Source organism: Nematolebias whitei, chromosome 7 (assembly GCF_014905685.2).
Source record: "Nematolebias whitei isolate Nwh7 chromosome 7, NemWhi1, whole genome shotgun sequence".
Classification (NCBI taxonomy): domain Eukaryota; kingdom Metazoa; phylum Chordata; class Actinopteri; order Cyprinodontiformes; family Rivulidae; genus Nematolebias; species Nematolebias whitei.
In genome coordinates this window covers 46565226-46578364 of record NC_056504.1, presented here as the reverse complement: position 1 = coordinate 46578364, position 13139 = coordinate 46565226, and the positions used below count along the sequence as shown (strand labels likewise).

Below are 13139 nucleotides of genomic sequence, written 5' to 3'. Positions count from 1 at the left end.
TATGTATATATATAAATAAATAAAGGTGTTTTAAACCCTTCCAACACACTTGCAATATTTCGAAATGCTCTAAAAGAGCACAGCATGTCATGATCTCAGCTCTCTGCCTCTGGCTGCTCTCTGCCTCTGGCTGCTCTCTGCCAGCGTTCTTGGCCACGCCCACTTCTCCCCTGCAGAGCAGAGATATGACACGCTGCAGGAGGAAGCTTCTCCTGCAAACTGTGCGCTGCACACAGGTGCTAAATAATTTTAAATAATTCATTTTAAATAAAAAGTCCATGTTTATCATGCAGCTCTTTCATCAATCAGTCAGTTGTGTGTCATGTCCAATCTTATTTTGAAAAACTGCGATAGAGCGAGTCCACGAAAAATGAGCTGTGAAGTAGCGAGGGACTACTGTAATCAAAAAGGTGAACTTAAAGAGTTTTTTTAAAAATTTAGATGCATTCAGACAACCATAATTTCTGACTCAGAGAAATTTCCAGGCTACGGTTTGAGATAACCATTTTTAACATGTACTCTTGTTTTTGGGTCTAATTTTCAGCTAATGAAATTACTACTTTTTTCCAAAACTTACATGCATTGATAATTCAGTATTTATTTTTGTGTCACAGAATAGTTTTTGGTCTTGAAAGCCTATTATAAATTAAATATTTAATCAACAGAACTTAGCATCCATTAAATCTTTTAGCCAAATCAATAGTTTACACCAAATAATAAAACTAACTGGTTTGAATATTTTTAACATTCCCTGTCTTTTTTTTTTTTAATATATGATGTTGACAGACTAACGAGCAAATGTACAGAAGATTAATTGTTGATTATAAAATGTTATTATGCTGTGTGGTTGTGTTCAGCTGTACGTAGGTGATCTGGAGTCAGAGTTCAGACAGTTTCAGGACTGGCTGAAGACCTTTCCTCTGCATAAAGGCAGAGCAACCTCAGATGATGATGATGATGATGACCAGGAGAGGCAGATGGGAAAATATAAAGTAAAGCTGAAGGAGTTCTGTGTTCGTTCATCTGTTTGTGTTTCTGTTGAACAGAGTTGATTGTTTTGTCATTTTCTTCTCCAGGGTTCCTTCCTGGTTTATCCCATCGATCCAGAAGACAAAGAGGACACCACGTGTCAGATCACTAATGGAGTCCCCAAAAACTCACCAATAAAAGTCTTGGTCAGAGTTTACATTGTGAAGGTGCCTGCCTGCCTCCGCCTCACATGAACAGTTGACGAGTTTCCATTATTGGGATTAAAACAGATAAATTCACAGTATTGCTTTGTTTTCTGCATCTATTGATTGTTTGTGTCCTGCAGGCCACCAGTCTGGCCCCTACGGACCCGAATGGTAAAGCTGACCCATACCTGATAGTCAAGGTGGGGGACCAAAGTCTGGACACCAAAGATCGATACATCCCCAAACAGCTCAACCCAACGTTTGGAGAGTCGGTACCGTTCTGTCTCTGTTTGTCCACCTGTCTCTGTGTGTCTCTCTAAATGTAAGACTTCATATTTCAGGGTGTTTGAACTCACCGTGTCCTTCCCACTGGAGACAGAGTTGGTCATCACGGTTATGGACCATGATCTCATCGGAGCCGACGATGTCATCGGCGAGACTCGGGTTGACTTGGAGAACCGTTTCTACAGCCGACATCTTGCTTCCTGTGGTCTTGCTCTTTACTATGATACGTCAGTGCAATAATAATAATAATAATAATAATAATAATAATAATAATAATAATAATAATAAACTGAGGTTAAAACGCCATTCATAATATGTAATCTAGAATAAGCTAACTTGTAATAAAATTAGAAGTGGAACTGTGGCTCAGTCAAAAAGCCTAGTATCCAAACTACACAAAGGTACCACAAGGATTTTAGTTCCAAAACCACATTGAAAACTGCAACATCTCATCGGCGCCAGGCTTTAAGCGTATTAACAACATATGTCAAATGGTGTTAGCATCAGTTAATATTGGAACCAACACCATGGAATCAGAGGTATGACACCGACTACTATAAAATTACCACAGTGGTGATAAAATATTGGCTATAAAATTCTGTATTAGATCATTCAAACACCAGTAATGACAAATTTAATGTGTGTTAGTATACAAACTGGATCACATACATATGTATGTAACTAGAAAACCAACAGTTAGAAACTACTTGTTAGTACAAAACTGGATACTTTAATACTAATAAAGTGTGAACCACCAAAGTTATAACACAGTAGAACTGTTGCGATCTGGTGGTTAGTGTTGAACTCCTGGCAAGGACCAATGCAGACATGTTCCTGTTTTTAGTTTTCTACATTCGCCTTATAATCTTGCTGGTTTTGTTAATTTTTTTTTGCCATCTTATTTGTAAAAAGAAAAAAATCTGTATGCCTCTTTATATTTGTCTGTTGTTGTCATCGCTCTTTGTTGAAATCAGGTCTCTCTTGTAAATGAGTCCTCGAGGCTCAATGGGATTTACCTGTATAAATAAAGGTTGAATGAATGAATGAACCCAAAGTGCAGGCAGACCACGGAGACTCGGAGATCACAATAAGAAACAATTTATTAATGAAAACAAAAAGCTGACGGGGCAGAAAACTTACATAAAGGCTGGGGACACCGAGGGAAGACGGAACATTCAGCCTTTATTTCTACAGGTTAGTCTCATTGAGCCTCGGGGACTCATTTACAAGAGAGACCTGATTTTAACAAAGAGTGATGACAACAGTAGACAATCATAAAAGAAAGCGTATAAATTGAAAAAAATAAATGGAAGAAAAAATATATATTAAAAAAAAACAACTAAGATGTAAGTGATGTAAAATACTATAAACAGGAACATGTCTGCATTGGTTTCTGCCATGAACTTAGCAGATGTTTGAAGCCACTTAGAGAGGTCATGGTGGAGAGCTTCAGATCTTTTAACATGGAGCTTGACAAAAAATAATACCCATACAAGGAAGAACACAGAGATGCAGACTTGTATACAGACGCTATCCAACTGACAATGATGAACACCTGGGGAAGGACAACAGGTGGCAGAGGCAGGAGAGCAGGACAGAAGACCCAAGAATTACACAAATCCTCACAAGAACCAGTAATTTAAATTGTTTGTAACATTACTGTTTGCAACGAAATAATAAAAGTGTGGAACAAAAGTACTATATGTTTCAAATATAACCGTATGGTAGTACCAGAATGATATTTATCTACTAAAGCTATGGCACACTTAAATCTAGTACTTTTGTTTTTAAACAAAATATATAAATACGTACCTAAACTACTTAAACTGACAAGATTAAAACCGGTATAAGAACCACCAGTACAAGATCCGTGGCACGTTTAAACAAGTACTACGCTTTAATACTTGTTGATTTTAATATATCTGCACTAAATCTGCAACTCGTTTTCCAGTACCATTTATCAGCGATAAATTAGAGCAGGTACCATCAAGTGACAGGATGTTAGCTCCTTATCTACACAATATTAGAATCAAAACTCTAGTTATCTATAAAAATGCTTTGAAATATTATTTGCCGTACCACACGTTTGTACCTTTCCTGTTACAGCGGCACACTGCACCGACTCTACACTGGTGTTAGTCTGTGCTCGTTTAAGTCTGCCTGTCTTTCTGCTTTTTAAAGTGACGGTTACAACAAGTGGCGTGATGCGAAGAAGCCGTCAACAATCCTGACTGAGCTCTGCAGGAAGAATGGAATCCCATCTCCAGAGTACAGAACATCTGAAGTGAAAGTACTCAACAAGATCTTCAAAATACCACCAGACGCTGTACCTGAAGGTAGGATAGACAGACACACAGGTAGCGAGACAGGCGGATGTCACCACACATGCAGTCTTGTCAAGTAAAGGAGTTTATATCCTGAAGCATTACGATGTCCTCTAAACAGTGAACAAGGAAATATGCTTAGAATCAATCTGTAATCACGCAGAAGAATAGATTTAATAGCAGTATCATGTACTATTACAGTGCTAAAGCTATGTCTAATGCTTGTATGACTGTATCGAGGTGAAATTTAATTTAATTCAGTTTATTTATAAAGCGCCAAGTCATAATAGAAGTCGTCTCAGGACACTGAACAGAAACATTCATATATAAAAATAACAATTTAACATTAATTATCTGAGGAGCAGACTGTTTTGAGTTTAACTCCATCACAGAACTCTCATCTTGAGCAAGCATGAAGGCGACAGTGGAAAGAAAAAACTCCCTCATGAGGAAGAAACCTTTAGCAGAACCAGGCTCAGGACAAGCGACCATTTGCTGCGACCGGCTGGGTTTGAGAGGAACAGATACACAATGGCAGGTCAAGAATCACATGTTAAGATAGAAATAGTATAAAATGAAAAAAAAATTAATTTTAGCAAATCATGTAAGGAAATGTGGTCAATTTTTCCTCTAGTAGTCTAAGCCTATAGTAGCATAACAAGCTAACCCTAACTATAGGATTTATGAAAAAGGAAAATCTTAAGTCCAGGCTTTAAACTGGACCATGTGTCAGCCTCACGGACAGAAACTGGAAGTTGGTTCCTCAAGAGAGGAGCCTGATAACTGAAAGATCTTCCTCCCGTTCTGTTTTTGGAAACTCTACGGACCACGAGATCCTGCACTGTTAGGAAAATATGGGGCAATAAGATCTCAAATATAAGATGGAGCTAGGTTGTTAATAGCTTTGTAGGTTAGAAGTAAGATTTTGAATTCAATTCTGGATTTGACAGGGAGCCAATGGAGAAAAGCTAAAACTGGAGAAGTATGATCTCTCCTACTAACTCCAGTTAAGACTCTGGCAGCAGCATTTTGGATCAACTGAAGACGTTTTAAAGAAGTATTTGGACACCCAGATAATAAACCATTGCAATAGTCCAGTCTAGACGTGACAAATGCATGGACCAGTTTTTCTGCATTATTTTTAGATATGTTTCTAATTTTAGCGATAATAAGCAGGTGAAAGAAGGCAGTTCTAGTAACGTTTTTCATGTGGGGGATAAAAGACATGTCCTGATCAAAAATAACACCGACATCAGAGCTGGAGTCCTGATTAATGCCATCCAAAAAGGGCAAAAGACTGAAAAATTATTTCCTAAGATGCTCAGGTTAAAAAAAAATAAAACCTCAATCTTGTCTTTGTTCAAAAGCAGAACATTTAGGGTCATCCAGGTTTATATGTCTTTAAGACATGTTTGTGGTCTAAGTAGCTGATTGGAGTCTTTGGGTTTCATGGACAAATATAACGGTGTATCATCAGCATAACAATGAAAATTTATCCCATGCTGTTTAATAACATTATCTAGTGGAAGCATATACTGTATAAGGTAAAGAGTATTTGTCCAAGCACTGAACCTTGAGGAACTCCATGACTAACTTTGGTGTATGATGAGGATTTATTATTTACACTTACAAATTGGATTTGATCAGATAGATATGATTTAAGCCAATTTAGAGCTGTTCCTGTAATTCCAGTATCATATTCAAGTCACCGTAGAGGTCAAAGTCCTCTCTAGAAACACAGGAAAAACGGACTGGTTGGACAATGTGTTCTTTTGTTGCGTGGTTGCTCATAAAATCTGCAAAATAAGATTATGCCAGCCCATTTAAAACTTAAAAGGAAACAGAAAGGTTTTAAAGTCAGTCCAGAACCGGTCAAGGAGTGGTTGAAGGGATGCCAAAACTGCAGTTCTGTTGTTGTTATCAGGTCTGTTGAAGAAGAACCAGCGGTCCCTGGAGGAGGAGGCAGAGATGGAGGAGCATTCAGCTCTCAGTGTGCTGCAGCGCTGGGGGGAGATGAGAGAGTTCCTCCCTGGAGCTGTTCCTTTGGTCCCAGAACACGTGGAGATCCGGTCTCTGCAGAACCAGGACAATCCTGGGCTTCCGCAGGTATCCACACAGCAAACGTCAAGAAGAACTTTTGGTACAACTGAATGTCAACAACAATGTGTGTGTTGTAGGGTTACCTTCATATGTGGGTCGACATGTTTCCCACTGATGTCCCAGCCCCGCCCCCTGTTGACATAAAGCCACGCCTACCTGAGCAGTACGTCAGCAGATAACCGAGATCAAAACAACAAAATGCAAAAAGACAGAATGAAACTTCACTTCTGATGTTTTTATTGTGGCAGATACGAGCTGCGAGTGATCATCTGGAACACGGATGACGTGTTCCTGGATGATGTCAACCCGTTCACGGGCGACCCATCCTCTGACATCTACATTAAAGGGTTCGGCCTCACAGTTCAGCCGTTCCACCCCAACATCAGTCATTATCAGGTTCAGTGGTCCTTACTTGCAGTCCCCGCTCAGCTGTGAAAGCTTTCTGTTGTCTTTGCAGCTGGATAAAAGGACTGGACGGAGACAAACAGGAGACTGATGTCCACTTCAACTCCCTGACAGGAGAGGGAAACTTCAACTGGAGATTTATTTTCCGCTTCGACTACCTTCCCACTGAGGTACCGTGCTGTGTGATATAAATCTGATTTTCTCGGTGTCTCTAGGACTCTGGATTAGGGTGTTTGCAGAAATAACACAACTAGATATTAACAAATATGTGGTTGTATGTTGACAGTATTAAAAAATACAATACATCTGTTCTCCTCTTGTAGAAGGAGGTGGTGTATAAAAAGAAGGAGTCCATATTTTCTCTGGAAGAGTCTGAGTTTCGTCAGCCGGCTGTTCTGACCCTTCAGGTCTGGGACTATGATCGCATCGCAGCCAACGACTTCCTGGGTGAGAAACTGCAAATTATTACAAATATTTACATTTATTAAAACATAATTCAAATTATTGGTTAAAACACACAATGTTTGCAGCGAAAATTCACAGTTTTCATTCAGTAAATTATGAGCACTTTTCTAATTATGTTAATAAATTGTAAAATTTAAATTAAATCCAAGAATTGAATGCAAAAAGACAGATGAAGGAGTAAGACAATTTTTCAACTCAGATTTGTTTTTAAATGACGTAAAAATCACATTTCTGTTTTAAAACCCTATGGTCAGTGTGGGAATTGTTTAATTTATTTAGTTTTCTACTTTATATTTGATTATTTATAACACTGGGAATGGTGCCTAGTTCATATTTTAATGTAAATGTTGTACATAAAATAGCAAAAAATTTAAATAAAAAAAAAAATCTAGAAACTCCTATGTTTTTTTTCCCTTCTTGCTCTCGGCGAAGGCGGACGCATTTTCCTCCCGCTCCTTCCCCTGCTTCTGCTCTTTGTCCTGTGAACTTTTATGTATGTTGCTTTTTTTGTGTGTGCTGAGGATTTTTGCAACCTCACTGTGTCCTGTTAGGGATACAGTGTGAGAGATGATTTTTTTTAACCTCTTCTTTCCCTCGTGTTCCCTTTCCTTATCTAACAAAAAAAGGCAGCGCCTCTCATGAGGCTGCAGCCTCAGGCACCCCCGTCTTCCCATGTTGTTTGGTTGTTTGTGTTTCTTGGGCAGGCTGTACTGAAATGTAATTTCGTTGTGCTTCGGTGCAATGACAATAAAGCTGATTCTGATGTTTTAAAGTAGCCTTAACATCTTCTACTTCTAGGGTTTTTCATTCCACACAGACGCACAAAACATGTGATGAGCTTTTGTAAAAAACAAAAACTCTCTTTATACCAACATTTGTGCTAAAAACGTCTCGTTTTCTCTGCCTTTTAAGGCTCCATAGAGCTTTCTCTCAGCAACATGGTTCGACCAGCGAAAATGTCCAGTAAGTGCACCATCGAGATGGCGAAGGACCACGCCAGCCCTCGCTTCTCCATATTTCGAGCCAAAAAGATGAAGGGCTGGTGGCCGCTGGTCCGCCTGAAGACGGCCGAGGACTTTGAGAGGGAGGAGAAGGAGAGGCAGGAGGCCATGAAGAAAGGACGCAAGAAAAAAAAGAAAAGCAAAGACAGGAGGAGCAAGCTAAGACAAGAGGACATCCAGTACACCGACAGCTTGGGCAACACTTTCTTATTAATGGTACCAAATACTTTGTTTAAAACTGAGATCAGATTCTACTCTGAGAAATACTTCATGAAAAGGTTAATGCTTTGGAAAATAAAATATGTTTTCCAAAAACTACCAAACATTAATAAATATTATGCGCTGAATTAACCTAGCTTGGTCTTTAAATGGTAGGTGGGTACGATAGTTACTTTATTGGTACACACTGGGTACTCTCTTGGGAATGTATCACTTGAGTACTTGGTACTTACATGATATACACTTGGTACTTGTAAAACATATACCTGGTACTTACTGGGTAGTTACAAAGTAGGTACACAGTACATACCTGGTACTTACATCATATCTACTTTGTATGTACCAGGTATTACTTGGCATGAACCAGGTTTTCACACAGTACTTCAAGGATTCAAGGGTCTTTCTTGTGGTGGAACGAAATTGTGTACACAGGGTCCCAGTTACATCCAACAAAAAATATTCACATGTAAGAGAAAAAACAGTAAGATCTAAGATATGAACTAAGAAAACCCTTAATAAAAATACACAAAACACTAGTAGCATAAAAACAATACAACAAACAGCAACATAAACTTACCTGGTGTGTCCCATGTAAGTACGTAGGTATATACACCCTGTACTCACTAGGCAAATATCAAGTATACATCTGGTATGTATCAGGTTGTGTCATGCACTACTGTCATGCTTTTTATTGTTAAATCTCAGCATAGGAAGAGTTATTTAACATTAAAATGTACTTAACCGTAATTAAAAACCAAAGTAGAGTAGAAACCATAGAACGTTTTTCCTCTAAAGTTTAAATTACCTGAACGTTTTGTTTTGTTCCTGACCCTGTCACCTCAATGTGTTTCCTGGACTCACAGATGTATATTCTAGTTGTAAATGTTGATTTTCACATCCAGTAACTGGAACTGTTCTTGTTAAGGGGAAGGTGGAGGCGGAGCTTCAACTGGTGGCTCTGGAGCAGGCTGAGGCCAACCCTGTGGGACGAGCACGCAAAGAACCCGAGCCTCTGGACAAACCTAAGTAAAACAAACAGAAACAGCTCCATTATTCCATCCTTTATCACTTGAATGAAATAAAATGAAAACATATAAGTAACAATTTCCCATCAACTTAGTTTCATTGTCAGAGTTCTCTGTTTTAAGCACGACAGAGTTTGAAGGTGTGTAAACTGATGCAAACCATCTCCTTTCGTCTCTCCAGTCGTCCGACTACCAGCTTCAACTGGTTTGTCAACCCGATGAAAACCTTCATCTTCCTCATCTGGAAAAACTACAAGAAGTACATCATAGCTCTGGTCATCCTGGTCATCCTGACGCTCTTCCTGGTCCTCATCATCTACACGTTGCCGGGACAAATCAGCTCCCTCATCGTCAAAGGATGAAGAAGCCTGCTGAACATCTTCGTCACCTCACGCTGGTTGTTCCTCCAACTCTCTCGCTGTCATCCATTGTTGCTGATAATAATTCAGAGGAGGAGAATCATAGAGGAAATTACTTATTACCTCAGACTTATAACAAATTTTCAAAATATCTGGTCTGAATATATATATATATATATATATATATATATTACTTGGACTCGATGAGTCATTGTTTCTGAACTGGAGTAGGAAGTCTAATGCTCATAGTTGTGCTTTCGTTCATACTTTTATTCTGAAAAAAATTAAATATAAATGTATACAAATACACCTGACTCTTTGTTTAAATGTATTCATTAAATCAAGCATAAAACGTCCTCCTGAGCTGCGTCAAACGGTGCAGTTTGAAAGAGTTTACTCCGATAGTGTTTCAGATATGTTGATTCATAAATGTGGGTCCACACTCAATGTAAACAAAACAACAAAACAAAAATGTAGAAGTTTGAGTCACATGATCTACAGAAGACTTGCTGCAGGTAAACAAATATGGCCACTAAGCTTAATGTGTAACTTATTTTCAGTTACTTGGAAGATGACATCAACTTTGCTTGAATTATTTTAATTTGACACATTGACTATTGATATGACAAATATATTGTGCCAATTTTGTTTCTTACTTTATGAATTTTTCTGTCCAGTTCTCTTAACTTTGCAAAAAAGTATATTTAATGCCCTGATTTTTTTCTTTGAAGTTGCTAAATCTTAACATTGGCTTTGGTTTTGTGATTGATAAACATTTAGAATGAATAATTTTATCTGCAACTTTGCAGGCAGTTAATCGTGATTACAATTATGGATGTTTATTTTGTTTGTGTTTTTTTTTTAAATATGTTAAATAACTTCTCTCCAACAATGTTCTTTTCTTGGGTTGTGACTCAATATAGTCAAGTTTGTGAGTAAAACCAAACCCTGTGAGCCTCATAAACCATCGTAATCAAACAATAACTGCTTGAAAAAATAAAAAAGTTCTATTTTTAAATATGAATCACCTTCCTGATGATCAGCCTACAACACAACAAGTTCATTAATGGTCATCCTGGGGTCGTATTGTAGAACCCACATCTCACGTTCTTCACTGAGAGCTACTTTGTTGTGTGTTTTACTCATTTAAAGGGTACTCATTGTGTCTTCTCATTAGTACTGACACCACGATTGTACTGAAAGGGCACCTAATGCTGGAGTTGGGGCGGCTGTGGCTGAGTGGTTAGAGCAGTCGTCCTCCAATGCAAGAGTTGGAGGTTCGAATCCACCAGCAGTCACATGCCCAAGTGTCCCTGGGCAAAACACTGAACCTCTCGTTGCCCCCGATGTGTGTCCCATCAGTGTATGAATGTGATAAAGCTCTGATTAGTCTCTTTAGATGATTTGTTCAATTATCTTTGTAGAGATCTGTATGAATGGGTAAATGAGGGCACAGATTGTAGTGTAAAGCGCTTTGAGTATCTCAATAAGGTAGAAAGGCGCTATACAAGTACAGTCCATAAAACATTGTAATTATTTATTTGATTTATTTTTGTTTTGAGACACACACACATCCTGCAGTTGTTTTCCATTAGAAGAAAAATGTATCCACTGTGATACTTCTTGCTCAATGGTTTAGTTTCTTATCCTTTTTGACGTACCGTATTTTCCGTCGGACACGTCGCACCGCCGTATAAGTCGCATCAGTCCAAATATGTCTAATAAAGTGGAAAAAAAACACATAAATAAGTCGCTTCGCCGTATAAGTTGCATCTATTACTCATCACCGCTGATGACCCGGAAACGTGGGAGCATGCACGGGAGGACTTTAACAAGAATTGAACAAGATCAACACTTAAAAACAATTATTTGTTTGGTCGACATTATAGTAAAGGTGTGTCTCAGTTTAGCGTTTCCTTAATAAATGCACTTTAATGATAAAATCAGTTGCATTTCCAAAGTATTCGCTGCCTCGATGCTCTGGGAGCGAGCAGAGGGAGGAAATCAGGAAGGAGGAACGCCGCACATTTCTTTTAAATTTAACAAGATTAACCCTTAATAACAATTATTTGTTTGCTCAACATTATATCAAAGTTGTGTCTCAGTTGAACTTTTACTTAATAAATGCACTTTAATGGTCAAATGAAATTCATTTTACTGGGGCGGCGCAGCCAAATGAAGTTGATTTGACAAATGCTCCAGACATTATCCCGGAGCTGGACAAGGTGGCAGTCTAAGGCAAGCCGCTCGTGTCATTAATAGCCATGCTTACCTATTACATGACACAATGGCATGCCATACAGAGCAGCTGAAAATGGTAGTGTTCTATATTTTCCATGTCAGAATGAATGAAAACGGTCAAATCTCAGCCAAAAATTGGTTTATAAATATGGGAAAAAACATAAATAAGTTGCTTTGGCGTATAAGTCAAATTAGGCAAAAAGGTGCGACTTATAGGCCGAAAAATACATTGATCTACATAAAGCTACGACACTTGGAGATGCTTTTTAAGGAACTCCAGCCTACACTTCAGTGATGCAGCTGGTTTGGGTCTCGTGCTTTTCTTTCTGCAACATTGAAAGAAGAGACAAAAGATGGAGTTCAGCTAAAAGCAGGAGTACAGTTGGCCTTTGTCTCACAGGAAGTTGCTAATAGTTTGTTTACTGCGCAGAAGGTTGCTCTGATCGTTTCCTCTGAGACTGCAGACGTCGGGCGGTGTCCATGCAAATTTGGGATCTTTTCCTCCGACACTACAAAAGATACGATCGAGGGATGAACATTTTTAGTCTTTCCCAAACACAAGCAAGCTTTTATTTTTAAACAGCCTCATTTTATTCACTCTGGAATAAGTCAGCTCACTTCTGAAATGAATGATTTAACAGACATTTCCTCCGAAGGTTACTTTGATTTAAATAAATTCAAGTGCAGAAAGGATTTTAATAACTCTTTAGATGATTTTTATTCTTCATCATATGGTTCTGTGTGACAGACTGTTTTAGTCAAACCTTAAAAATAGCGGCACCCTCAGAGTATGTGTTGTGAATGAATCTCTGCTACTACCACACCGAGTATTCCCTCAGTATCTGTAGAAATGAGTGAGTTACAGCCGTTTAGCTGTGGCAGCCATCTTGAATTGGGTTGACTCAAAAGTTTAGCAGTTACGTGTATGTTATTGTTTTTCCTGAAAGTTTAATTAAAGTCCATCCAGTGCTACATGATATATTTTACTAAAGATATTGCGCAATCTATTGCTCAACACAAGTGTTGGGGATCAGTCTCGGCTTCTTCCACAGCAAATTTTAGCTCAATGTCTGTAAAACAAACTAAACTGTAGCCTTTATTGTGTTTTTTAAGGTCAGTTGGCCGTGGCAGCCACCGTGAATCGGGTTAACTTCAAAAACTATCCGTTAGAAATGTACATTTAATTATTAATTTGGGGTAACAGTCGACGTAAAGGCCCAAACACAAAGTCGGTGGCAACATTTGAAGATCTCAAGAGGAACAGATGTTCAAACATCTCTCAGTGTAATCTGTAAACTCACACGGCATAAAAGTGCAAAACATAAAAGTGTAAAACATAAAAGTGTAAAATATAAAAGTGTAAAACATAAAAGTGTAAAACATAAAAGTGTAAAACATAAAAGTGCAAAACATAAAAGTGTAAACATAAAAATGTAAACATAAAAGTGTAAAACATAAAAGTGTAAACATAAACGTGTAAAACATAAAAGTGCAAAACATAAAAGTGTAAAACATAAAAGTGTAAAACATAAAAGTGTAA

General features: G+C 38.2%; 1 protein-coding gene across 1 annotated transcript in view; it reads left to right on the top strand.

The window, feature by feature from the left end:
• The window catches only part of fer1l4 (fer-1 like family member 4), a 37982-nt gene extending 28407 nt beyond the window's left edge, over window positions 1-9575 (top strand). The window contains exons 37-49 of the mRNA XM_037678970.1: window positions 858-992; window positions 1077-1196; window positions 1316-1443; window positions 1517-1687; window positions 3642-3796; window positions 5709-5890; window positions 5962-6047; window positions 6133-6231; window positions 6342-6459; window positions 6613-6736; window positions 7667-7971; window positions 8900-9000; window positions 9181-9575. Of these exons, the coding sequence (XP_037534898.1) occupies window positions 858-992; window positions 1077-1196; window positions 1316-1443; window positions 1517-1687; window positions 3642-3796; window positions 5709-5890; window positions 5962-6047; window positions 6133-6231; window positions 6342-6459; window positions 6613-6736; window positions 7667-7971; window positions 8900-9000; window positions 9181-9361 (1905 nt within the window). The 3' untranslated portion in view covers window positions 9362-9575. The remainder of the gene's footprint in view (window positions 1-857; window positions 993-1076; window positions 1197-1315; window positions 1444-1516; window positions 1688-3641; window positions 3797-5708; window positions 5891-5961; window positions 6048-6132; window positions 6232-6341; window positions 6460-6612; window positions 6737-7666; window positions 7972-8899; window positions 9001-9180) is intronic.
• The last annotated feature ends 3564 nt before the right edge of the window (window positions 9576-13139 follow it).